Source organism: Monodelphis domestica, chromosome 4, assembly GCF_027887165.1.
Source record: "Monodelphis domestica isolate mMonDom1 chromosome 4, mMonDom1.pri, whole genome shotgun sequence".
Taxonomy (NCBI): Eukaryota; Metazoa; Chordata; class Mammalia; order Didelphimorphia; family Didelphidae; genus Monodelphis; species Monodelphis domestica.
The window spans coordinates 368,713,475-368,740,904 of NC_077230.1; the positions used below are offsets into that span (position 1 = coordinate 368,713,475).

General features: G+C 40.2%; 1 protein-coding gene across 5 annotated transcripts in view; it reads left to right on the forward strand.

The window, feature by feature from the left end:
- KHDRBS1 (KH RNA binding domain containing, signal transduction associated 1) overlaps positions 1–27,430 on the forward strand; it is a 33,600-nt gene that overhangs the window by 2,053 nt on the left and 4,117 nt on the right. Inside the window, exons 2-12 of one of the 5 annotated variants that reach the window (XM_056795272.1) lie at positions 5,565–5,689; positions 6,600–6,716; positions 9,228–9,374; positions 11,128–11,261; positions 11,449–11,511; positions 12,425–12,626; positions 12,951–13,018; positions 13,376–13,434; positions 15,975–16,051; positions 19,192–19,256; positions 23,006–23,027. In XM_056795272.1, the coding sequence (XP_056651250.1) occupies positions 5,565–5,689; positions 6,600–6,716; positions 9,228–9,374; positions 11,128–11,261; positions 11,449–11,511; positions 12,425–12,626; positions 12,951–13,018; positions 13,376–13,434; positions 15,975–16,051; positions 19,192–19,256; positions 23,006–23,012 (1,064 nt within the window). In that variant the 3' untranslated portion in view covers positions 23,013–23,027. Of the gene's footprint in view, positions 1–5,564; positions 5,690–6,599; positions 6,717–9,227; positions 9,375–11,127; positions 11,262–11,448; positions 11,512–12,424; positions 12,627–12,950; positions 13,019–13,375; positions 13,435–15,974; positions 16,052–16,128; positions 17,538–19,191; positions 19,257–23,005; positions 23,028–27,430 lie in introns of those variants that run through there. The other 4 variants (XM_056795270.1, XM_056795271.1, XM_007492868.3 and 1 more) reach the window with 4 other exon arrangements.

Consider the following 27,430-nt stretch of genomic DNA (forward strand, 5'->3'; position numbering starts at 1 on the left):
ACCTGCTTGAGAGAGAGTGGTTCACTTTTTAGACTATGTAAAGTGATACTTAAGATTGGCTTAGTGTAGTGGCTTCAAAGTGACATACATTACTTTTCATTAAGCACCTTCTCTTTTGATATGTATATGTAAATATTTCTTTGCAAATTACTGACCCAATTTTTAAAAACACTGATTTTTTGAAAGATGGGTCTAACTCCATATTTTCATTGAGTAACTCCCCATTTGCATTTTAACTATCTGGTAATTTCTGCTAGCACCTCTCATTAGCTGTTAAATATCCTGGGAACTTATATTTCCAAAAGAATCTAAGAACAGATTTAGATGAAATGAATAAAAAGAGGCATATGTTGTATTTTTTAGGCTTTAGAGCATTCATAGTATGACTATGTTTAGAACTATAACCACACACAGAAATCTTTAATAAAAGAAACCACAAGGTTGACAGATCTTTCTACCCCTTTTATGCCTCTTAAAAAAGCTTCTAAGTACATAAAATAGAATACAAAAGAAGCCAATTTCATTGAAATACATTTCTCTACACACATATACACTCACATTCTGTCTTAGTAACAGCTAAGATGGAAGGACAAGAACTAGAGATTTTGGGGGTGAAATGACTTACTCAAGGTCACACAACTAGGAAGTGTCCTGAGGTTGAATTTGAACTCAGGCCCCCCAGATTCCAGGCTTGGCATTCTTGTCTACTATGCCATCTAGTTTCCTCTCAAAATATGAGGAAACAAATGCATACTCCCCTCCTTAAGAACACCCATGGTGGAGAGATCAGATTAAAGAAATATATTGTCACTGAATTAAAAATGGGAAGCTAAATGGCAAGGATAAATGGGACATTTCTGAGTTGGTATACGTTTTGTTAAGATATTTATGAATGAGTTGTAAGGATTCATTCTCAACTTCAAATATTAAGTAAACCCCAGGCTGTGTGAGTGGGTAGTATAGTGGCAAAAACTCATATGTGTGTCTGCATAAATATACTTGTATAAAAATACATTAAGGAAAAAATTAATTCTTATTCTATTTACAAGATGAGTTGTAAGCTCTTAACTCTGATTTAGGAAAAGAACCTAGTGAAAAGACCTATAAAATACTGGGCATCATCAGGAAATTACTAGAAATAAAAATGAAAAGAGCAAAGATGTTTTCCTAACCTTTTAAGAAAATAAAAGGTTTGTATGTCCACACTTGGACACTTGAAATGTGTGCAGTTCTAGTCACTGAACTTCAAATAAGACATAATGGCTAGGAAAATGTCTAGAGAAGGACAATGAAAATTGATTAAAAGAGCATTATAGATAAGATTCAGACTCTAATGTGAAAAGTCAGAGAGGTTGAGAGGATTATGGGAACAGATTGTATAGTGAAGGCTATGGCAAAGGTAAACAAACTTGTTGACCAAATCACAGAATAGAAAAAATGAGAGAATCCATTGAAGATTGAAAAAGGGCCCCTTTTAGAGTCAGTAAAATAAGGTAGGTATTGCTTTTGTATAACAGAACTTGCCCAAAGGATTAGATAAATTCCTGAGATGGATTCAAAATGGGTTATAAGGGAATTGAGGAATTTTTATAGTCCACCATAAGCTTTTTCATATTCTGAACCTTTTGAATAACATGATGGATCTATTATTGGCCTGGTCCTTTATGACAATTATCATACAATTTTAGATTAAAGAAATACAATTGATTATGTCTGACTTAAGCCAGCTTTTTAGATGTGTGTGGGCCTTTGAATATATTTTTTAATCTCCTAGTTTGAAGCATTGTTTTTTATTCTTTGCCTATGTATTAACAACTATGACAAGCCTCAGCAGACTGAAGTAGGATGTTAATAGGGTGGGAGGCAGAGCTGGGTATATGTTTAAATTTTCATTTAAAAGTCTTAATTGGCTTGCAGCCTACTTTGGAATTCTGGGCTTGTTACTTTGCATGAGTGCCTATGACTCTCAAGCTGCTATTTTGGCATTTACATTCCAGTATAAGCAAGACACTTTTTCATATTCTGGTTTATCTTGACTTGAAAGTGCTAACTTTCTGACTTTACTGCTAAGCTAATGAGAAAGCTGATCAAGAAACTCAAACCAATAACGACTAAGTGTCAACTGTATATATATGGCTACTGACTAGGAGCTATGAGGGAGTATAAGCTACTATATGGTTTCTGTAAGCTTATCAAGTAGAGGAAAAGAGACATGCCAGATACAGAAAGTTAAGCAGCATAAGTTGTAAACAACAATTCAAGATAACAATAGAAGAAATTTTGGCTTGTTTTTAGGAGACCTGTGATTTCATGAGTAGAGAACTCCCTTTACCAATCCAGGCCAGAAACTGCTTCTGCAAATTATATATAGTCTTAGTTGCTTGGGAGGGTTGTGTGTCAAGCAGAAAAGAACCCAAGGGTTTCATGACTTTTAGTGACACTCTAAAAGACCCTTTGCCAGGCCAACTCTTATTGGCAAAGACATTCTTAGAAAATATTGTGTTGGACAGAGTAGTGATCTGAACATTTATGGAATTTTCCATGAATTTAATTGTGTAGTAGGCATTCTAAAGAGGGAGGGAACCCTTTACTTTAGGTAAGGGGTAATTAGGAAAAGTTAAGTAGAATTAGGGCTTGAGCCTGATAGGTGGAGGAGAAGGCAATCCTATATAGTCTAAGGTGATAGATGTAAGAAAAAGCTATGTTCCAAGCTATGTTCTCTTAAATAATGACTAGCAGCTTGATACAAAAGCTGTGTCTGATTCTATGGTCACAAGGTACAGTCTCAGTGAAGTAATGTGTTTTTTCTTTTATTGATAACTTGTTTTTATATCACCTTTGCCATTGAATAATCCCCATTCCTTGTAACAGAAAAGGGGGGGGGGGTAGAAAAGCAAAACTAGTCAGCAAATCAACTCTGACAATATATACAACTTTTCCTACCTTTCCAGAGTGCAGTGAGACATTTTCTCACTAATGCATTCTTAAGTTTCTTGTGGTAGCAAATAGATTTCTCCATATATACTATTTATTCTAGGAAATGATAAGTTGCCTCTGTTTATACATTCACTGAAGTTCCTTTGGTCCATGAGAGCATGCAAAGTCAGTTAGAGTTTGCTTCAAGAGGCTATATATAAAGCACATTTGCCTAGGGGAAAACTCATTCCTTCCTATATGCAGCTGGCTAATCCTTTCCTTGGGTATACCACACCATTATAACCTATTCTCAGTCTTTCTTGAAGGAAAGCTGTGTCAAGAAGAGAATCCTAAATTCAGCTGAAGAAATCACCAGGAAAGTTTAAGCTATCCAATCACAGACTATCTCTTCTTTTCCTGAAAATCCCATGGATTGACAATGCCATCAATCTGTTCTTTGAGTCAGATTCCCATTTTTCTTTTAAATTTGAGCATTTATCATTTGCTCTTCCACATCTAGAGAACAATAGATGAATATCCTTTTCATTAAAAGCCCATATTAAGATAGATAAAAGACATATTAAGATAGATAATTTATTCTATAAGTTAAATAGCTCCAGTTGGTTAAGCTAGCTGTCCTTTGAGATCTATTTTCTGGCCTTTTAGTCATCTTTGTTTCAGTTTTCTGAAGCTTCTCCAATTTCTCCACAACCTTTCTAAAAATTAGTAACCAAAACTGTACATACACTAAAATATGCCAGTACAGAATATAGTAGCCTTTTTTCTGGTAATGGGATGAATTAGAAGGGTAAATGAAACTGCTTATAACCCATAACCCTCCTAATTTCCACTCTGTGGTCCCAAACAACCAATTTAAAAACTCAGATTAAGTAGTCAGGAGTTTTGCCTCCTTAATTTGTATTTGTCCATTCTTCCCATTTACTTCAATGAGACTTTTGGGAGGTATTCTGATGAGCCGTGAAAGGACAAAAGAAATAGAAATTAAAAGAAATAATATAAGTAATGAAAGATGTTCTGCATTCCTACAAGCTTACACATTTTACATATTTAAGACTAGAATCTCAATCAAGGCAAAGACTTCTTGGTATCTGGGGAAGTTTCCCCTATAATTATTGAAGCTTGGGATATCAGCTTTTTATCAGGGATTCCTAAACGGGAGGTGTGTACAGTATTGTGATGAGAGTGGAGGATGGGGTGGGATGGGATGAGACATGGGAACAAGCTTTTTTTAGTGGTAGTTAAGGAGAGAAGAGAGGCCTGTGAGCATCTAAGAATTACAATGTAAGTTGAATCTAGACTAGTTTCATTTGAAAAGTGAAGGAACAGTTTTGGGTAGATATACTCAATTTAAACTATCTGAGTTTGAACAGCCTCTATATATCCTAGCCTGTGTTAATAGAAGTAAGAGTTCAGTGTGGTTACCAGTGCAGGATATATGAATCCAGAAAAAAAGCTAAATACATTTGACTCACTATAAAGTCTTTTCAGGTGCTGCTTTGGTATAAATAGGAGCCTTGAGGTCAAGTACTGATGTTTTAAAGGTATGTTCTTGAAGAAAGAACGTGGGAGCAGAATTAGCTTGCTCTCCTTGGTCACTGAACAGAATTGTACTTCTGATCACAGTTGGATTTGATTTGTCTAAATAGTGGTTATAAAACTGCCAAGTACAGAGATTTATAAATAGTGATGGGAAACTTGGCACTTAGTACAGAAACAAACCTAATAAGAATTACGGGTTGGATTCAGGCCTGTGGTTTTCATGGGTGCCTGGAGCTCCTGGTGTGGAGATTCTTTTCATTAATCCAAATTGGCATCTGCAACTTTTGATCACATCATGCTAGTATATATAAGATACGGAATTCAAACCCTGTCTGCTATTAGTAACATAAGGAAATTGAGTAAAGCAGTGAGTATTCCCTCTATGGGAGGCCCTGTGCTAACAGGGGTAGCTGCTGGACCCCCTGAGTGAGCAACGGAAGGGATTAAGAGGGCCTCTTGGTCTGTCCTTAACCATTTTGCTGTTTTAAGATACTACTCTTAAGTAATGACTATCAGCTTGGTACAAAGACCCTTTCTGGTGAGGTCTAAAATAACTATCTTAAGCAACGTGACTATAATATGTTAAAAAACTTTTTCTCTCTTTGGGCATTTAGTTTAGGTTAGATGGTAACAGCAAGGTTGCCTTGGGAGGGAAGAGATGATGGACTAAATAAACAGTCTTATGAAGAGCAGATTTCAGTCTGTTTAGTTAGACTCATTGGAAATTATAAGCTTAATTAACTTCCCTGGATGGTTAAAGGGGTGAGTCATTGGGAAGCAGAAAGTTTGTATTTAGAGAATTGATTTGTTTCTCTAGTCATATCATCTACATGTGAATTCTGACACTGGCACCAAATATAGACTTCTCTCCTCCTTTGGAGGATCAGTGTCTCAGGAAATCTCTAGAGAACTTTATCTGTTAGGGAGGATACAGAGCAGGACTCTCTCTACTTCTGATTGAACTGTTGCTGTTAGAGCACGTTGCTTCTAGCTCCTTGATTCTCTTTATTCAGTATCCAAGGTCATAGCTCTAAAGAGACTAAAAGAATTTTCCTTTCAAAAATAAAATGACTCTTTATTCTATTTAGAAATCGAGAAGATTCAGAAGGGTGAATCAAAGAAAGATGATGAGGAGAACTACCTGGATTTATTTTCTCACAGGAACATGAAATTGAAGGAAAGAGTCCTTATACCAGTAAAACAGTATCCCAAGGTAAGGCAGAAGGTACACCTGAAAGATCCTTGCATCCTTTTTAGTAGATGCCCCACAAATCACTAAATGAGTAGTTAATTTTCTGGAATTGTTTCATTTTCATCTAGAAGCTTGTATCAATCCTAAGGGTAGTTTTAATAAAACTTAAAATATTTAGTACTTCATTTCTTGTCTTTTCTAAGACATTGAAGAATGTAGCTAACAGAATAACTATTCAGGGGAGGGGGTGTCATATTTTTGTCAAAGAATTGTTTCTTTTTCTTCTTTCTTTGAGTTCTAACTGTAAAAATAAAATAAAAGTTATTGACACTGAAGAATTAGAATGAGGCACCATCAAAATACTAGTCTATGTTAAGACTAAATTAGTTATTAAGGTTAAATAAGCTGAATATTAATTTAGCCTGAATCCATGGCAAACTTGTTATTTTCCTAAAATGGGCGTTTTAAAATGCTTTAGTTTATTTTCTGCCCACAGCATATTTATCCAGAATACATTCTGTGTATAATTCATTTTAGATACTAAGTCCATCAGATATATACTTACATAGAATATCTCTACAAAAATCCTAATCTGGTGCCTTGCTGTGACATGGATGTAATCTTTGATACTCAGAAACTATGCTAGGGGAATACAAGCTCTGGGAATGTTCTGTTAAACTGGGAAAGCCATGTGCATGGGTCCAGTGATGAATGTGCCATGGGACAAGGCTTACTGACTTTAGATAGTCTGTAGGAAATGTGGGAAAGGTAACCATACTGTAATAAAACAAGGATCCTTGAAATATTGAAATAAGACAGGATTATACTACCTAGCCTGGTCCCCGTCTATCTTGTTCTGAGAATGTGTAAAAAAATTGAATTCAGACAGTAACCAATTGCATCTAATTGTTGTTCTTTTATTCCCTGTCAGTTTAATTTTGTGGGGAAGATCCTAGGACCTCAAGGGAACACAATCAAAAGACTGCAAGAGGAAACTGGGGCCAAAATATCAGTATTGGGAAAAGGTTCCATGAGAGACAAAGCGAAGGTAAATAAGGGCAGCAGGCTGGAAAAAAAGGTTGTAGGATTATTTGGACAGCTTGGAAATTTGTGTGTCTTTGGGAATAAATATTGTGAGCTTTTCCTACACAATGTGTGATGCCTTCAAGAGTTGGGGGTGAACTCTTGTTGACTAAGCATACACATTTATTGGCAGCTCTAGAAAACCACAGGGACATTTGAACTGTTCCTTTTTTTTTTTTAAACTTTGCTTCTTTCCATTACTAAATAGGACTTGGACATCATAGAGAGTTTCTCAGCAACAGCTCAGAAGTGCCAAAATTTGCTTAGGTTAAAACACAAGGGAAACTGTGAAATAGGAGAAATGTCTCCCTTCTTGAAAATAAAAATGTAGGCACTGACAACAGACTAGTCAGTGCTTTGATTTTTTTTCCTCATGTGTGCTTAAGGATAATTGGTATTAAAAATCATTGAAAATATGGTAATGGTGGCTAGCTGTGATAACATACTTTATGTGATAAGTGTTTAAAAGAAGTGAACCTCTTCTATTAAAATGCCTGAGAAACATTTTTGACATAATGGTAGCAAAACATCCCAATCACTTAAAATCGTACTTTTTTGACATCGTTTTTTTCTTGATATCTTTAGTCATTTAATCATATTCTTCAGGAGCTGCATGGCCTAAAAATCCCTTTTTACTCTTGATAGCTTTTGTGATTATATTGCCAGTGTCCCTTTCTCTGTTTGATCCATTTAGTCTTTTTACCTTTTTAGTCGATTTGCTGGAATAATCTATTTAGGTCCTAAGTGTGGCTCTCTAGCTACATAAGGAACTTTTTATGGACTTGCTTCTTTCCTGTATTAATGCAAGTATTGTTTTTAATTTTGTTTTTGATATTTTGAACTTGATTAACAATAGATTTGGACATTTGCATTTACAGAGAACAGAACAAGATGATTGTGTGTAAGATCAGGAAGGAGATGAGGAAGTTAAAATGTATATTAAATTCATTTCTGTTAGTTCCAAAAGCTGTCTTGGATTTCCGTATTTATCCCTATCACTAACTATCCTTTCTCCCTTTCCCTCTCAATCAACACACACACACACACACACACACACACACACACACACACACACACACACACACACACGGGAATTCCATAGCAAGTTTTCATATGCCTTCAAAATATATCTACATACTGGGCATGGCAATTTGTGCCTCTTCAAGAGGATGGGAAGTATATTTTGTGTCCTTAGTCCTCTGGAATTGTAATTGGTCATGTCATTGCATTTATCTGAGTTTTTAATTCATTCAAAGTTGTTTTTCTTTATAGTGATATAGTAATTGTATAAATTGTTCTTCTGGTTCTGCTTACTCAACTCTATATTGCTTGAGAGAAACCTTCCCTGGTTTCTTTGAATCTCTTCCAAATGCCAGTACTTAATTCTGGAGAAGACACAGTGATATAGAAAAAAGGTTAGATCTGGAGCCATCACACTTGTGTTGCAATCACAGTTCTTTTACTTATTCCTGTGATCTTGGGCAAGACTCTTCTTGGTGGACCTCACTTCTTCCTCCTCACAATGGAGGCATTGCACCAGGTGATCTCTTAAAATCCTTCCATTTCAGAATACTATCAACACTTCAACTCCTTCAAAAAATAAAAAATAGCCCAAACCCACAAACCTTCAGGGACAGGACTAGGAGTAATTTCATTCTCAGCTAGAATTAAAACAGATGCTCTTTTTCCTTGCAAAGACTGTAACTTATATTTTTCTTTCTGGCCCTAAATAGCCATAAACTGGTGACAATGTATATGATAATGCCTTGGATTGCTATTAGACACAGATGTGGTCATAGTACAATGAACACTGGATTTGGAGTAGGAGATCTGGGATCCAATACTGAGTTACCTATGAAATAGTGAGCAAAATTGTCCCCTTTGCCCCATCAGGCTTTATGCTGCCTGGAAAACCTCTAAAAATACTCTACCAGCTAAAAATCCAGAGTCTCTAATTTCTCTATTTTGGAGGGTAAAACATGAAATTATTCATGAGAGCTGATTTTCATTTCCCCTTCAGGGGAAATATTTCCTTCCTTTTGATTTTATTTTCCTAGCTTCTTTTCCCCCTTCACACAATAGGGGCATTACACCAGGTGATCTGGTCTCATGGCAGGGAGGTGGCCACTAGGTTCCTTAAAGCTGTGCTAGCAGAACTCGTGCTCTTAGAGGTCCTGCTAGGCTAGACAGGCTCCATGTATGATCCTGGTTTTGTGTACTTAGAAATAGTCTGATTACTTTCAAGGAGAGACTCATCTTGTCACCGTGGGTTTGGGTGCTTGGCTAACATGTTTTTAGCTGAAGTAATTCGTGAGGGCGTTTAAATAAACAAAGTGTTATGTTCTGCCCTGCTGTACGGAATAATGGAAATCACAGATCCTTGAAACATCAACCTTTAGTTTTTCTTAGCACAACTGGCTTTTAGGTTCCAGAATTCTGTGTATATACATATGTACCCCTTTTTCTGTCTTCTCAGGAGGAAGAACTTCGCAAAGGAGGAGACCCTAAGTATGCCCATTTAAACATGGACCTGCATGTGTTCATTGAAGTTTTTGGGCCCCCTTGTGAGGCTTATGCCCTCATGGCTCATGCTATGGAAGAGGTTAAGAAGTTCCTTGTGCCGGTAAGTCCCCTCACCCACTCTTGGTTTTAAATTTATTTTTTAAAATATTTTTCTTGATTCATTCTTGGGAGTCACAAGGCCTTGGACCACAGTCTGTTGTGGTGCCTACCACAATGCTAAAGGAGTGTCCAGAGCCCTGCTCAAGGAGATGGGGCTTTAGGTACCACTCTTTTTTGAGAGGAGACTCTTCGAACACCAGGACAGGTTTTACCATAAAATTCAAATCCTTCTCTTTCACTCTAATGTAATGGAAAAGAGGGGCTCATATTTCAACTAAACTTATCACACTGTAAGTCTCTGTCATTGTAGCCCTTTGATAATCCTTTGAAAAGTATAATAGGTCCAGTAAAATCTGCCTAGTTCATGTGGATAGATCCATTCAAGGAGTAAGTAAAAAATATTGCTGATCTGGACTCTGTTTATAGTACTACTAATGTTGCTAGAAAAAAATTTTGCCACTAACAATCTGCATGGTCTTGGACAAATCACTTAATTTCTCCAGTTACCTCACCTATAAAATAGGGGTAATGGCACCTTTCCTGCCTGGAGACAGAAGTTTGGATTAAATGACCTCTTGAGGACATTTTTAGTTCTGGATAGGTATAATAAAGGATTGGGAAATTTGTCATCCTTTTTAGCTACAAATATTAAACTTAGGAAAGGTGAAGAGGAGAGGGGGGAGAACTGGAAGATATTATTAGTATGGTAGAACATCCTATTATAATCCATTAGTAGCCATAATTCAAGGTACTTTGGGATTCTCAGACAGTCCAGTATACTAAATCTAGTGTGGCCAGTCTACTCCATAGATAGAGTGAGTCTTCCTTAGTAATTTTAATATGAAATGTTCAGCTTAAAACAGAAAATGTGAGCTGGTATTTTGCCCAAGACTTTTCTCTGTTGCATGACATCTGTTAAAGGTATTTGGGGGTCACCCTATATCTAGCTGCAGTCTCTGGATAGAACTGTAGACCATAGATACATGTCTTGATGTTCTCTCCAGCCCCTTTCTTGGCAGAGGTAAATTAAGAACCTACCATGTAATTGGGCTTTGGAATGTCCTAGCTGGCAGAGGAATCTTACTTCCTCATTGTTGCAGTGGCACCCTAAAGGACTCCCAACACCTAGACTGGCACTGGTGACTTAGTTATCCTGTGTGTGGTGGACAAAGAGTGGGGATAATCCCCCTACCCTTCCAAAAAATGCCATTTTTTTTTCCATTTACTAAAATATTCTCTTACTCCTAAAAGTGTCCACTTGGGAGGTATAAAAATGCATGAAGCACTGAGAATGAATGGTTCTGTTCAGGAGAAATGTGTGAAAAGACAGCTTGAAGTTTGGATTTGCAAATAGCATTTGATGCTTTTCTGGCTCAGGGCCAGTTCTCTCTTGTGGAGAAGAGTGAGTCATTTGGGCATCTTTGAACAGAGTCCTACTTTACCTCTGGAAACATTTAACTGTGTCTGGGAATAAGTAGTTCTAAGTTCTAGGCTAGTCCGGGCTGTGTAGCTCCAGCTATATCTATGTTGGAGGTGTAAATTTGAAGTTTAGTACCATATCATCTTTGTTAGGGTTTGTTGTACCTTCTGGGGAAAGAGCCTGCATTCATTTTCACTTTGTAGGAAATTGGTGTCACTGACAGATGTCATGGTTTGAGGTGTGATTTTAGAGATCAGTTCCTGAGACTCTTATGACCTCTGACATCTCCCAGCAGAAGTTAGAAATATTATATGCTTCCTTTTCTTCTTTTTAGGATATGATGGATGATATCTGCCAGGAACAGTTTCTCGAATTATCTTATCTGAATGGCGTACCTGAGCCTAATCGTGGGCGTGGGGTACCAGTAAGAGGAAGGGGAGCAGCTCCTCCACCTCCACCTGTTCCCAGGTAATTTTTAAGAAGGTAAATACTAGGGAGAAAAGCCTTAAGTGGGAGGTGAGCTCTGCTGCTGCTAACTAGGGGTGTCCTGCCAGCACCAAACTTGTCTTTTTGTGGCACTCCTCAGGCTGCCCTTTGGGTGTCTGGGGCATCTGGAGTATTGTGTTCACATCTGGAGTATTGTGTCCGGTTCTAGGTGCCACATTTTAAGAGGGACATTGAAAAGCTGGAGTGTGTCCAGAGGAGGGCGACCAGGATGGTGAGGGGACTCGAAACCATTGTCATATGAGGAATGGTTGGAGGAACTGGGGATGTTTAATCAGGCACAGCGAAGCTTTAGAAGGGGACATGATCATTGTCAGAGGGAGCAGACTCATTATTTGTGGCTCCAGAGGGCAGAAGTAGGGCCAACGTGTGAATGTTACAGGGAGGCAGACTTTAGTTCATTGTGAGGAAGAACTTTTTAGTAGAATTCTTCAATCATGAAATGGACTGCCTCAGTAGGAAATGAGTTTCCTGTCATTGGAAGTGTTCAAGTTGAGGCAAGTTAATCACTTGTCAGGGATGCTGTAGAAGGGATTCCTGTCCTGGGTGGGAGATGAGTCAAGGCAATCTCTAAGATCCTTCCCATGCTGAGGTTCTGTTTTTGTAAAGTGGTGTTGGGGACCTGGTAGTTTGGGTGAATTTTGGTGGTCGGGCATTAGGATCCTGCAGGAACCTTTGTGGGAAGAATCTAAGGTTCTCTGTTGTCCCTGCAATTCTGACTGGCCCCAGCCTTTGTGGCAGGCCTTTTCGTCTGTCCTTAGTCTTGGTCCAGATGTGCTCAGGTTAGGACACTTGCTTAACAATCGGTGGGGTCTTTTGATGCAGGTCCTTCCTAGAGCGCAAACGTCTACACTGTGTTCCTTCCAATAAAAAAGCCATTCATCATGATGGGCTTTCAGTCCAATGAAGTTGTCAGATTTCAGGGCAATGGCAGAAGTCCAAATATGGGACTGGCAAACACAAGTTTGAGCACTAGGGTGGCCTCTTTTTTAAAAGGCCCCATTAAAAGTCACACTCTATGAAATGGAGCCTGTTCTAACTGGGCCATCGTCTAGCCAAGTAATGTATTTTGGATGCTTGTGTATAACTTTCACCCAGGGATACTGACGATTCTTTCTTCTCTGCAGGGGCCGTGGTGTTGGGCCTCCCCGGGGAGCCCTGGTCCGTGGTGCTCCAGTGAGAGGGGCCATCACTAGAGGTGCCAGTGTGGCCCGTGGGGTGCCTCCCCCTCCAGCAGTAAGGGGAGCCTCTGCTCCAAGAGCCCGAGCCACAGGCATCCAGAGAATACCTCTTCCTCCACCCCCAGCACCAGAGACTTACGAAGAATATGTAAGAAACTTGAACAATGTGTCCCTCCCAGATAAATGGAGGGCCAGTTACGTGTTGGTATAGAGGCTTGTGTGGTAGATAAGCTCTTGAGGGGAGCAAGAATCATGCAGGCAGACCTTCAAATTATTCAGTGACACTTAGCCTTGGGATGCTGACAGTTGGCCCAGTTCTAGTAGCAGGTGTCTGTAATTTATCTTTATTCTTAATATTTATCTTACTTGAGCTTTTTCCCATTCTGGGTAGAATGATGTTTGTCCTTCCCCATAGGATAAACACATTTCTTGCTGACTCCAGTTTGAGTTGAGATTTTTGTGTCTCTTGTAGGGATATGATGATACCTATGCTGAGCAGAGTTATGAAGGATATGAAGGCTATTATAGCCAGGGCCAAGGGTAAGTCACTAATTCTCCAAATGCTTCTCAAGCTTTTAGAGTAAAAGGAAATTGTACCACTGAACACCTTTTGAGTGCTGACGCTAAAAGGAAACACGACTTCCTCTTACTTCAAGGTGCATGTGGTATCTTCCAATTGTTGCCTACATTTCTTATCTTTAGTAGCACGTGATGGGAGTCATGGTCTTTTAGTGACCAGAAGGTTTTATTTTATTTTTTTTATGGTTGCAAACTAGTTATTTCAGTAGAACTTCAGAATTGTTTCTGCCTAGGATTTGAGTATTTATCCATGGGAAATGGATCTGAGGTACCATTGTTCCCCTGCTGCCTTATTAATTGCTTGGCTTAATATTACAGGGACTCGGAGTATTATGACTATGGACATGGAGAGGCACAAGATTCTTATGAAGCTTATGGTATGTCCTGATATAGTTGGGGTTGAGTGGGGTCTGCTTTGCTTTGATTCTTGTTGCCTGGGCTGTGGGGACTTAAGGCCATGTGGTTAACCCTCTATGAGGATGGTCCTGAGGACTTAACTTGGAAGCCAGATAGAGCAGGATCACTAGGTTATCCATGAAGATCATAGTAGAGATCACTGGTTAAGAGTCTTGACTATTGGGATTTGAAGGAAATGGGAAGGAAAAGAGAGAAAAGTTTTAGAATGATTTGGCAAGTGCACCTGATAACTTTTTCAGAAGTCTCTTCCTTTTGACCTGGCTCATCTAGACCATTTGTGATAAATAAACCAAAAGACTCCTTAGCTAGTCTACTGACTTCCTTTTAGACTCTCAACTATATAAGCTGCTAGGATAGCAGACTTCAGGGTTCAGAATGGATAAGGTTTCCAAAACCTTGTTGTACTAGCTAGCTAGATGGATATCATCGCTTCAAGCAGCAAGACCTTTTATCTGTTTTACTTCTTAATGGATAGTCAAGAAAAAACAGGATACTAATTCAGGGAGCCCAGCTGTAATGGGGAAAGCCTGCCAAGAGGCAGCCTACTAAATGAATGGGTATGTATGTTATAGAATTTTGGACCAGAAGAATACAGCTTAGTACTGTGGAAGGAGAAAGTATCTACTTTTTATATATTTTTTTTAAAAGGTAGAAAAACTACTTGGTTGGAAATCTAGCCCAGGAGCCTAGTCCTAATTCTTTTAGTAAGTGCATGATTGAACCAAATTGCTTCCTACCTTGAGATCCCAGTAATTGAGGGATATTAGACTAGTGTAGTTTGCAGTCCCTCCTAGCTAACATCCTGGAAGGCTGTGGTATTTGGAGGCTACCAGAGGTCCTAGGGACCATTCTTTCCACTGTAATAGTAGCAAGCTGCTAGCCTTCTGGAAAATAGTTTCCTTTTTTTATCTCTGAGCCAGCAAAAAAAAAAACCCATGGCGCCCCCGCCGCCTTAGCTGAATGGGCATTTTTCCATATTGGCTTTACTACCCAATTAAGTTTCAGAATTAATTTTAGAGGGAGTGCTGTGTGGCAACTTTCATTGTGAAAGTATGGACAAAGGGACATCTTGGGGTTGACAGAAGAAAGTATTTTTGATCAGCTGAAGTAATCTCAGGGAGTCCTCATGGAGCTTAAGATCAGGCACTCCAATTCCTAAAATTTGAAAGAAGGTTAACAGCATTTTCTTCCTTTCCTAACTCCTGGGTCAGACCTCAAAGCTGAGCTTTGACTGACAACATGATATGGTGAGCAAAGTTAAACATGCACCTGTTCGGAGGAAGCTGCCACATTTACCAGTTTAAACTAAAATGAAACTGGATAGCTGCTGTCAGCAATGTTGGATGTCTGAGATGGCCCAATGGTTAGGAGATTGGTGAAATGGCAGAAAGAGGGATTTCTATTTAGTCAAATTTGTATTTTTCTCCTGGATGGGAGAATAACAAGAGTTATACCAGACTGGGGAAGGCCAAGCAGGTCCATTGTGTTCCCTATGTGATACTGCCACAGCTAATCTGTTTATCCATTGTCTTTCCTCTGGTCTCTGCTTTCACAAAAACAATTAGAAATAGAAATTGTCTTGCTGTAGCCCCCAGAGGACACATCCAAAGAGGTCGGTGTAAGTGTTGTGCTGGTGGTGGTAGCTTCTATCTTGAAGGGACCTATAGAGCTCTCTCCCTCTCTGGCTTATGACCTGAGGTGGAGAAAATGTGCTTGAGAAAGAAAGTGAATGAAAATGAGCCCTGGCTAGCTGAGGGATCTGAATGTGAGAAGGGGTTTAAACTTTACATAGTAATCATTTTAGGTGCCTGGGTTTGCTTATCTTAGAGTTCCCTTGTCATGAATGAAAACAATTTGACTTTCATTTCTGGTGCAATAACATTTCTTGGCTCCTGGCTAAAGGGAAGGTGATGACCAACCAGAACATTGAGTTCAGACACATTGTCAGTGTCAACCTAATAAGCCACTCTGCTCCAATCCAGCAGTCAGTGCCTGTAGTCTGAGGGTAGAAATGAGGGCAAGTGGATTCCTGTTCCCATCTTGGCTTATGGGAAGGAGAGACTACCACTTTTCAACCTTTAAAGACAGGACCAGTCAGCTTTGTGAGGCTGCCTGCAAAGACTCACGGAAAGCACTCCTGCCCAAATTAGTGGTCCCCTTTTACGACATGCTCCCAGCTCTCTAAGCGCTCTGCTACTCCTTCTCCATGCCCATTCCTCACACACACACCCCCTCAACATGCCCAGTTCAGAAAGAGCCAAAAAAACTGTTGGAATTTATTGATTCCTTTGTTTATATCTGTACCAGTTGATAAGGTACCAGTTGATAAGATAGAGGATTGTGCCCGGGACAGGTAGATGCTTATGTGGTGGCCTGTACACATTATGTGGTGGCCTGTACACATCCTGAGCTTTTTTAGCCAGGAGAATAAAGAATGAGACCTTGGCACATACACTCCCTGGAAATTGTCCCAACATGAGAATTTGCCTTGATTCTTTAGGGAAGCGTTTTGGAGGCATTGGGAAAAGATCCGGGGAGGCTAAAATATTGGCAGCAGGGCAGAGTTTCCAGGATGAGGTGAGCTTCTCCCACCCAACCCTGGCAGGTTGACCTCCAGGTAGCTTACAGGCTGTTCTTGCTTTCCTTCCCCACAGGTCAAGACGACTGGAATGGGACAAGGCCCTCCCTGAAGGCCCCTCCAGCTAGGCCAGTGAAGGGGTCATACAGAGAGCACCCATATGGACGTTATTAAAACAAACATGAGGGAAAATTATCAGTTATGAGCAAAGTTGTTACTGATTTCTTGTATCTCCCAGGATTCCTGTTGCTTTACCCACAACAGACAAGTAATTGTCTAAATGTTTTTCTTCGTGATTCCCTTCTCCCCTCCTTCCTCCATCCTCACCCTGCATTCTGGCTTCTGTATGTAGTATTTTAAAATTAGTTAAAATAGACTTAGGAATATCGAATTAATTTTTTTAAAGTGTGTAGATGCTTTTTCTTTCTTTGTTGTTTAAATATAAACACAACTGTACCTTTTATAATAAAAACCGAAGTTGAGTTAAAAAAAAAACTGTTAGTTTCCAAAGTGACATTGCTTGCTTAAGGGTTCTGAAGTTAAGCTTTGTTAATGTTCTCTTAGGTTTGGTCTGAGGCAACCCGTAAAGTTGTAGTTGCAGATTCCCAAACTAGGCTACATTTCAAAATTCAGGGCTGTTTTTAAGACTTAAAATCATAATATTAACGGTAGTAGGTGCCACCGTTTAAAAGTAAGCTCAGATGTCAAATACGTTTCCTTAAAAGTATATGGCGATTGAATCTTAAGTTTAAATTTTTAATATGAAAGATCCTCATGAATTAAATAGTCGGTGTATTTTTTTTTAAAGTTAATTGATTTAAAAAAACCAACAAAAAAATTAGGTTTATAAAATTGACTTTTTCTTATGTGGGTTTTGAAATCTAGCCCCAAACATACAGTGTTGAGAGATACTTAGGGAGTAGGTTTTGAAATGGGGTGGGTGAGAGAGGGAGGCCGACAAACTGAATTTCATTTGATGCAAAGCTTTTTTTAGCTTAAAGAACAAATTTTAAATAACTGCATCTAATAAATCCAGTGTTTGAAATCAGAAAGCAAAAAATTGCATATGGTTGAGGTTTGCTTTCTGCAAAACCACTGAATACTCCTTGGGATGCTGGGGGCTGAAAAGTACAGTTTTAAACAATCTGACAACACTGAGCCAACCCAAATGATGCATTCATTCAAGTATGTCTCAACACTTAGGACACTGCAGCTGAAAAAAACAAAAGGAAAAAAAAATCCACTCTGTACATAGACTAAAGTCCTAACTGGATTTGTGCTGTCCTCCCATTCTGTTCTTGAAGATTAAATGCTACATGTGTAAGTCTGCCTAAATAGGTAGCTAAGACTTATGTCAGAATGTCTACAAGCAGTTTGTCAATAAAGTTTAGTCCTTTTTTAATCAAAGTAAATGTGATGAATTGTCATTTTTTGGTGGACAATAAAATAGTTTTCTCTCTCAAATAAACTTAAATTAACTCTAAAGTTAATGGTCTTGTTAAAATTTGAAGGCATTCTTTAAAATGATGGGGTGGGCTGTTTTTGGTTTTGTTTTTTGGGTTTTGTTTTTTGGGTTTTGTTTTTTTTTTTTTTTACCAAAAAAAGTTTATCTCAAGATGTTAAGTTTTAGTTTAAAAGATAACCAAAGCTTTTTCACCCCCTAGAAGTTACCTACAGCAGTTTGATTCAGCCTTACTAGAGAGAACTGATTTTTGGGGAGGAAAAGCCAAATATGAAGGAAACTTGGAGTGGTTTCTCTGGACAGGTCTCAGGGCTTAAAACCAGGTATCATGAGGCTAGTTTTCAGTAGAAGCCCAGAGGGCTCTCAATGCAACTTTCAAAAATTTAGCTAAGAACTGAGGAGGCAGTATGTTATAGTGGAAGACACTGCATTTGGAGGCAGAAGACCTGGGTTTGGGTCAAAGCTCTACCACTCACTACCTGTGTGACCTTGGGCAAGTCACTCCCCATTTGGGGCCTCAGTTTCCTGAAGGTGTGGACTAGATGAACTCTAAACTCCTTTTTGGCTATAATTAAAAACTGGAAAGTATCCTGAGGCTACCTTGATCTTAGTAGAGAGCCCTGGTATAGGCAAAAGACATCTTAAGGGGCTTCCTTCCATGCCCCTGGGGAACTGAGATAAAACATCTTTATCTTTGATCTGGCATTACAAGCCATCTCTGAAGCCCTGCTAAAGAGTACTTTACCTGTTACAACTGCCTGATGCCCAGATGGTCAGTTGTGTTCTTTCCCCACTACCTTCAAGGTTTTTAACATGTGCCCCTCTCTTACCACCCCGGGGAGCCACCCAAACTGCTCGGGGGTGAAAAACCCGTTCTGGTATTAAGTGGCAACCTGCTTGCAGCAGTGCATGATGGGGTATTTTTTTTTCTTTTAAAAACACACCAACAAAAAAAATTTGTATTTATAGATTGTGATAAAGTGTAAATAACTGAATTTTCAACCATGGTTTGGAGTCAGCTTTCAGGGCATTATGTCTTGTTTTGATGAAAAGAGATCACTCTATACCCCCCTTTTTAAAGGAAAATTATCGCAAGAGAATCAGGATGTGTAAAGCTAACATGCATCGCAAAAAACCAAAGGTAACCTAAATGTCTGATTTTAATAGCACATATTTCTCTTTTTACATAAACTGTGACAACAACTTGCATAAATAATTCTTTAGCTGTTAATTTCAATGTTAAAAAATTTGCAAAACCTGTTTAAAAGTAGCTGTAAAAGACCCTATGCTGCCGTATAAATTAGCCATAACTCTTAATAATCCTGCCCATTGCAAATGAACTGTAACATCATCTGGGCACAGAGTCTGAGATATTAAATGACACAGTGTAAAAATGATAATGATTATAGACTAGACCAACTATGCTGCTGCCCCCAAAGCAAAGATTTCTGCTTAGTTATTTTAAAATGTAAAAGGATGACACCCCCACCCCACCCCCAATCTCCCCTATAGATCCCAATATTTATATTCACAGTGAAATGTTATTTAAACTTCAGTCTTAAAATTGCATGTTTCTCTCCTGTAATGTGTAAACTGCATGCAGGATCTCTCTCTCTTGTTTTTTAATCTCTCAGGATCCCTGTCAAAAAGACTAATCTCTAACTTCTCCATTTTCAGGTACTTAAAAACTGTTGTGGAATTTCCCAAAGTAGAATAACTAGCCGGTTGGATACCCAAATGTGGTAGGTCAACTTAAATTTCTTTTGGGGAAAGGGGGGGTCATGTGTCTAAAGATTAAAATGAAGATGGGAAGTGTGTATCTGCATTTTAGCTTCTGCCTAAATTTACTTTTGGTGCATAATTAGAGCAGACCTCAATTCCACTCTCTTATATTCATCAAGATACATTCTTCCTCTTTTTTTCATTTTGGTAAATGTACCTATATTTGGAGAGTAGTACTAGAATGAGGAGATAGTTTCTTAATCTGGAAGGCTGAAAAGAAAAAACTTTAGTCTCATCAAGGAGAATATGGGAAAAGCACAAAATAGGAATCTGGAAATAAAGTCTTCTTTAGGATGGCCCCTTAAATGACAGGGTTTCAGGGAAGAAAGGTTGCATATAGGTTAAGATGCCCCTCTGGTAGAGTGCTGTGGTTGAAATTTGAGTGTAAGATCCACAGATCTCTTCTGTGGCCTCCACACAGCTGCCAAGGTAACAGTGTGTCATTCCCCTCTCTAAGAATCTTCAATGGCTCACTATTGTTTCTTGGATAGAGCATTTTCAGCTTGATACTTAAAACCCTTTAGAGCCTGACTCCAGTTTTTTCTTTTCCAAACATTTCGCACGTCTCCTCTTCCTTCTCTGGCTTTTGTGACTGTACTTCATGCCTGGACTGCCCCTTGGACTCAATCCCTTGCTTCTTTCAAGGTTTACTTTGGAATTATTTGCTGATCCTTCTAGTTGTGAAGGATGGTAAGATCTTACCTTCTAGATCCGGTTTAGTAAAGGCTCTCAGAGAGCCTTTCCCTTTCTTTAGATCTGGAAAAATGACACAGAGCCATTCCTTTCTCTTTTAGGTCTGGAAAACTGAGGCCTTTTGTCCAGACTTAACAAGTAGTGAGCAGAGACTAGAACATGGCGCCCTTTCCACTGAGCCACACAACCTCTCCTGTTTGAAGTTAGATTGTGTTTTATCAGCTTGCATATTAGATATTGAATCTCCTCCCGCCTGAGCAGAATGTAAGGGTCAGGGACTGCTTTGGTTTTCTGTATCTTTAGTGCTAAGAACAATTGATGTTTGGCACAGAAGTACTTGTTGGGTTGTATTGAGAGCCCTTGGCTCTGGTTTCATGGAGATGGCAGACATAAGCAGGGGCCATGTGACTTGGGGTAGTTACCTCATTTCCCCATCTCTTAGGGTGCAAAGCAGTAATAGAGGCATCTACCTCCCAGACTTGTGCAAAAAGTATCTTGGATACCTAAAAGCCTCTAAATTTTACCTGCAATCAACCAGTGAGTAGGCATTGTTGAGCACTTACTTGGTGCTATGCCTCTCATCTTACCCTTACTATCCAGTATAACACTTTGGAGCTGAGTTAGCCAGAAGAGCTGTGGGATACCTGGAGGGAGGCCAAATGGCACAAGTCACTGTGCAGAACTGCCAGCAGCCGCTTGTGCTGATATCTTTAGGCCATAAGGAAGAAACTGACTGGTTCCTCTTTGCCTGTGAGGGAGGGGCTCAGTTCAGGGTGTGGGGGGGGGTGCAGGTTAGAGCAGAGTTCTTCCTTGAGTTTTGCCAAGTAGCCTGTGGCATTTGAATAAGCATTTCTGGTTCCCTTTCTTTTACTCAAAGGGATTAGCAAGCTTGCCTTGGAACCAGGGTTGGATGAGCTAAGATGTGCCACTTTCTGCAAAGACCCAGAAATTCTTTGAAAAAAGGCCTAGGGGCAGCTAGGTGATGCAATAGATAGAACACCAAAGCCTGGAGTCAGGAGGTCCTAGGTTCAAATCTGACCCCAGATACTTCATAGCTGTGTGACCCTATGCAACTCACTTAGGCCCTCTTCTGCCTTGAAACCAATACTTGGAACTGATTCTAAGACAGGTTAAAATATAAAAAAAAGTCAGGAAACCCCACAAATGACCCAGGAGTTCTAGGAAAGCCCAGTTTTGGAGTCTCCTAAATGGAAGACTGAATTTCAGTTGTAGTCTGTCTTTGTAGATCAACCTTTAGGTGCAAAATCCCAGCCTGGAAATGAATTACTCATTCTGTTTTCAGGAAGTCGTAGAATCATAAGGGAACTTCAAAGATTAAGGCTATCTAGGTTTATTTTACATATATATAAGGAAACTGAGATGCCTCCTTGAAGGTTATTCATATGGCGCATGGCACCACTCTCAGTCTTAACTCTAAATCCTTTGGCCCCAAATCCTGCAATTTTTCCTACTCTAATCAGGCTCTGACTTTGTTCTGAAACTCCAAGTATATCCCCAGATTCTCAAGGTCTCAGATCCCTGGTCCCTCCTAATAACAAAGATCATTCACCCCTTGACCAGGTAATTCTGTAGCTGGCCCACCTCTCCACTACCACACATTTAGTTAGGATCTTAAGCCATTGCTGCTAGGCACTGCTAGGGATGCAAAGAAACGGTCCCTGCACTCAAGCCACTTAGCCTGCTCAGGGTAACAGTGTGTAAAGAGATGAGGAAGCTGGAGATCATCTGAGAAGGTAAACCAGACTAGCTCCACAGAGAGAAGAGGACAACCAGCCCAATCTTCGTGGGGAGCATCAGGCTCTGAGAGGCAGAGGTGAAGGGGGGCTGTACTCTTGACACAGGGGATGAGCTCAAGTTCAGAACAGGGATCAGGCCAGTGGGGGTAGGGTTAAGAGGAGGGAGTAGGGTGGGAGGAAGGCTGGGGTGAAACTTGGTCTGACCTTAGGACAGCATGACCAGACGGGGCAGGCCTTGCACCAGCTGCAGCATGGTAGGAAGATGGGAGGCAGGGCTTAAAGGAAGTGGGAGGGTCATCATGGAGGTGGAGACGATATGACTTGGCAACTTGATTGGATGGGAGGAGTGAGAGACAATGAGTGACAGGATGACTTGGAGGCTCTGACCCTGAGTGACTGAGGAAAATTGTCTCTGAGAGTTCTGAAGGCTCCCAGGGTTTCAGGAATTCAGGACAATTCCAGTTGGGACATATTTGAGATGCTTATTAAATACCCAGGTACTTGGCTCCACTGTTAGCCCTGAGAACATACTAAGCTGGGTCTCCCACTCTAAAGCTTTGCCTCCAAACCCAGTGCTTCATTCGACCACAACACAGTGGCTTTCATCTTCAAATACTCTCGGCTTAAGCCTGTCCTTTATAACCTTGTACCTCTTCTTTCTGGCTGGATGTCAGCCAGCTGTCACTCAGGAAATCTGAATACCTGCTCTTTCTATCCCAGCCCAGATACACCCAAACAGAACTATTAGCTGGGAGCTCCTGATTGGCTGGGTTCCTTTGATGTCACCAGGAACTGGGGTATGTGGGGGATGAAAGCCTCATGAGCTGGCAAGACTGCCTGTTGGCCTATAAGCAGCAGAAAGGTCTCTTAGAGATGAGTTTGTAAAAAGCCTAGACGGGCCTTTTGGTTTCCCTGATTTCAGGGTGACTTTGGAAGGAATCCTCTGGTGCACTGCACCTCTCTAGCAGCACAGTGGAGATACTGAGGTCTCCTAAGAGTGAGGGAAGAGTGCTATCCTACATATTCCTGCCTACAACCCGACTGAGCCCTGCTAGATGACAGCTGCTTTAACTAAAGTGTGCATCTCCTCAAAGTCGGGAGGCAGGGGAGGTCCTGCTGGTGTCAGGATTTTACAGAAACAAAAATTGAGGTTTTAATTGAAAATCTAGTGTTTTTTCCCTAAGATCAGGGCTCTATGGGGAGCTACAGTTTCTCATATAAGAAAGATTGTGCTGATGCTGTGCCTGATCTCATCGTAGGTTCTAATTTCATTGATTGCCAGAGTACGTTGGTACAGTCCTCAAGCATTCCAACTGTAACTGTAGTCCACATTGAAGTCAGTCTTCCAAGTACTTCCTTGCTCATCACATCCAGCTCTCCCCCAATATTACAGAGGTATATGTGAGTCTGTGTGTGTGCACACATGCGAATGATCATGAGTGTTCTGCTCAGTATACAAAGCTAATCCAGAGTGAGACTTTTGAGTCAGGAAGACCTGAATTTGAATCTGGCCTCTAACACTAGCCTTATGACTCTGGGCAAGTCGCCTAACCTCTTTGTCATTATTCATCTGTAAAATGTGGATAAGCACTTCCCTCACAGAGTTTTGTGAGGATCAAATACAAGGTAACATGTAAAGTGCTTTACAAATCTTGAAATGCTATATACATGCTATTACTGTTATTGTTAAAGTTCACAATTGTACTGTCTCAAAGTTGAATTGTGTCTCCCTGCCCACTCTAGAACTCTATATTTCAGAAGTCAGCTGGCATCTCCAAATACAAAATCCTGGCAGGAAACATCTCATTTTCTATATATGTAGGCAAATATTTTGCTCGGGTTGTTTTAGTTTCGTTTTTAATTCACATTCATTTATTTTCTCTTCCCACCTTGAAAAAGAAAAAACCCTTGTAACAATATGCTTGTCAAGCAAAACCACTTTCCACTTTGACCATGTCCAAATTCTCCATTTTGAGTCCAGTATCTTGAGGAGCAGAGTCAATCACTGTACTTCTTGTTAGTCAGTCAGTAGATCTGGAAGTAATCTAGACTAACCATCTTGTTTTGTTGTTCAGGATCTGAGACTCAGAAATAGAGACTTCCCAGATTTAGCCAGTAACTACTAGGGCCTAGGATTCAAACAGTCTTCTAATTCTAGATTGAATCATCCTTCCTTTAAGCAACTCTGCCTACCATCTAATTAGAATGTGTTCTTCCTTCTTGGCTCCCACTTCCGTGTTACTTCCCACATCTATCAATTTCTTCAACATCTTACACTTGAAGTACCTAGCAGAAAACATGGAAATAACCAGGAGCCTGGTCAGAACTTGGTAACCCCCATACTAGCTTAGAGTTTACTATTGGAATGGACTGGGAATCTCTGACCTGAGCTTCATAAATATTTTTTCCTTGACTCAATTGATCACTATCTCTCTTGCATATTTAATGTTCTGTTTAGAGTCTTTAAAACTCAACTAAAGGGAATGGTGTCAGAATCCCAGTCCAAAAGAATCCTGACTGTGGGGTGGTATGAAGCTCTCCTGCAGGCATAGCAGGATGGGTGGTAGGGTGAAAGGCCCTTCTTCACCTAGAGAGAGCATGGGACTTTATTATGAGAGGATTTGTTGATTGAATTATCATCATTCATGACAAATTCACAAACCAACTGAGTTCAGAGTGTTGGGCTAGGCATCAAAGAGATGAAATTTAGCTACAAAATCACCCATAATTTAAACCAGGACTTAAGGAGAATCCTTGCAATTGGCTATTGGTAATATTTGTGTTCATAATGCAGTAGATTGCATTCTTTGGCTTCTACCCTAACTTGATGTGTCTGTCCTCCTGAAGCTTTTTATGATGGCCTTGACATTTGGTCATCTCATCTATTTTGGAAGATAAGGCCCTTGCTACATTTTCAGGTAGCCCACCCCAGCCTTTGGATCCTTGTGATTATTAGGAACTTTTTCTTAATATCCCAGTGAAGGGTTCCTCCCTATAATTTAAAATCATTGCTCCTTCCTCTCTTTTAGATCCCATAGAAGAGATCCCTTTTCTGCGTAATAGCTCTGAAGCCATTTGAAGATAATGCCATATTCTTTTCCCAAACATTCTCTTCTCTAGGCTGAACACCAGGTGCTTTCAGCCAGTTCTTTTCTGGCATCTTTTCTGGTTCCTCATGTGTAGGGCCTGATGCATCCGCTTGTTTGTCCTACATAAAATGTTAAGTCCAGAACTTGGTACTTCAGTTGACTATTGACTCATTAATGTAGCTGAAGAGCTCTTAGCTTCCTTAGCTATCTTGTCATAACTCTTTTTTTCCCTTTTAATTCATTTGCCTCATCACATAGCTGCAACTACTATTTTCCCCCCAACATTTTATTTATTTATTTATTTTTGCCAATTACATGTAATAACAGATTTCTACATAAATCTTTGTGAATTATATGATCAAAATTGTCTGCCTTTGTCCTCCCAGAGCTGGCAAACCATTCAGTCTGGGTTATATATGTGTTATCTTACAAAATATATTTTCATATTGTTCCTTTTTGTAAGTGAATAATCCTATAAAAACCCAACCCTCCAGTTCTTTCTTTGGAGTCCTTTCTTTGGAGGTGGATAGCATTCTTTGTCATAAGTCCTTCAGAATTGTCCCAGATCATTGTATTTCTGAGAGTAGCCAAGTCTATTACCGTTATTCATCCCACAATATTACTGTGTACACTGTTCTCCTGGTTCTGCTTATTTCACTCTGCGTCAGTTATGTAGGTCTTTCCAGCTCTTCTGATATCATCCTGTTCTTCATTCCTTCTAGCACAGTAGTATTCCACCACTATTATATACTACAAATTGTTCAACCATTCCCCAACTAGGGGACATTCCTTTAGTTTCCAATTCTTTGCTACCACAAAAAGAGAAGCTATAAATTTTTTGTACAAGTAGGTCCAAGGCAGAAGAGCAATAACAGTAAGGGTTAGGCAATGGGGTTAAGTGACTTGCCCAGGATCACACTGTTAGGAATTGTCTGAGACTAGATTGAACCCAGGACTTTTCCAGTCTCTAGGCCTGGCTCACAATCTACTGAACCACCCTTCTGCCCCACTGCAACCTCTTCCAGAATTTACCAACACTATCAGTTGGCAAATCAAAGGATCTTTGCTCAGGCTTAATCCTTTTCACCTTTCTACTGCATTTGGCACTGCTGATCTCTTTGCATGTCCCCTGCCCTACCCACCCCCCCCTGCTCTCTGTCTCTAGGTTTGCCTGCTGTTCCTTCAGTCTCCTTTGCTGGCTCATGTACCTAAACCCTCTCTCTCCCCTGCTTGCCTGCCTATTTCTATCAGAGACATCTCTCCTTCCAGTGGCTTTGGTTAAGTCATGTTAGCATTGTCCTTTGCTCCTTGGTCTCCATCACCTCACCTAGCCAGCCAGCTTCCTGGTTTCTGCAGTGACTCTTCAGCCCTGCCCCTTCTCTGCACTCAAGGCCCCTCCTTACCTCTCCACTGGACCATTGTGGCCCCCTCCCAGGGGGTTTCCCTGCCTCTCTCCCCCTCTAGTCTGTCTTACACACAGATGTAAATCAGTTTTCTTTAAATGCAGATCTGACCATAGGATTGGAGAACTTGAGCTATTCCAGTGGCCTCTCATTGCCTTAGATAAACTAAACCTCTGTTTAGCTGTTAAAGCTGTGCTCGTCCTGGCCCTAGCTTCATTGTACTTCTCTAAAATGGTCTTCTCTCTGTTACTCCTTCCCATCTGGACACTCTTTCCTCACTTCAATCTCTTCTCTCTCAAGATTCAACTCAAAGTTCATCTTTTACCCAAAACCTATCCTGTAAAAATGACTATTTAACTACTTTATTCTGCAGAAAATAACTCCCTCATTAGAATGGAAACTCTTGTGAGGAGGGTTTGTTTTGTTTTTGGTATTTATATCCCACCTCCACCTTACCTGGCACAGATTAAGTGTTTAATAAAAATACTTGTTGATTGATTCAGTTTATAATCCACTAATATCACTTTTTCCCCCCTCTCACGGAAATGTTATTTACCCACATTGCCCCTATCTGTACTCAAAACAGTTTGGATTTTCTTCCCCTCACCCCATCCCTTTTTACCCAAGGACAAAATTTCATATTTATTTCTAGCATTTAGAAGATATTGGGAGATTTCTTCTTCTGTTTGTAAGAGCCTTTAGACCTGCCCATTGCTTCCTTCTCCCAGGGAAAAGACTGCCTTTTGCTCCAGGCTCCTGAGGGGACTGTTATCAAGAGATACTGTTTCCTTCAGATCTCCTTGGGGATTTAGACAAATTCCCATCTGTGGCCCACATACAGGCCTGCCCCATTAAAGGGCCTTGCCTCTTGTTTTCTATGGAATGATAACAGGCCTGGCCTTCTCTTCAAAGGCAATCTCCTTCAGAAGGAAATGTCTGCCTACAAACTCTGAGCCCTCCTTTCTCCTGCCTGGGTTGCCACTCCCCCCTCCTCCTCACCTCCCTCCAGCCCTCAACAAATTAACAGCCTATGTGTCAGGCTATGGGGAAGGTAATGAATATTTAAAGGCCTTGCAATCATACCAAGCAGCTTGTCTTCAGCAGCTGACAAGTGGATCAGATTGGAGCCATTATTACTGCTCCCTGGTGCTGTCGGTTACCTGTCTGGAGGCTAGCTCTTCTGGAGCCAGTC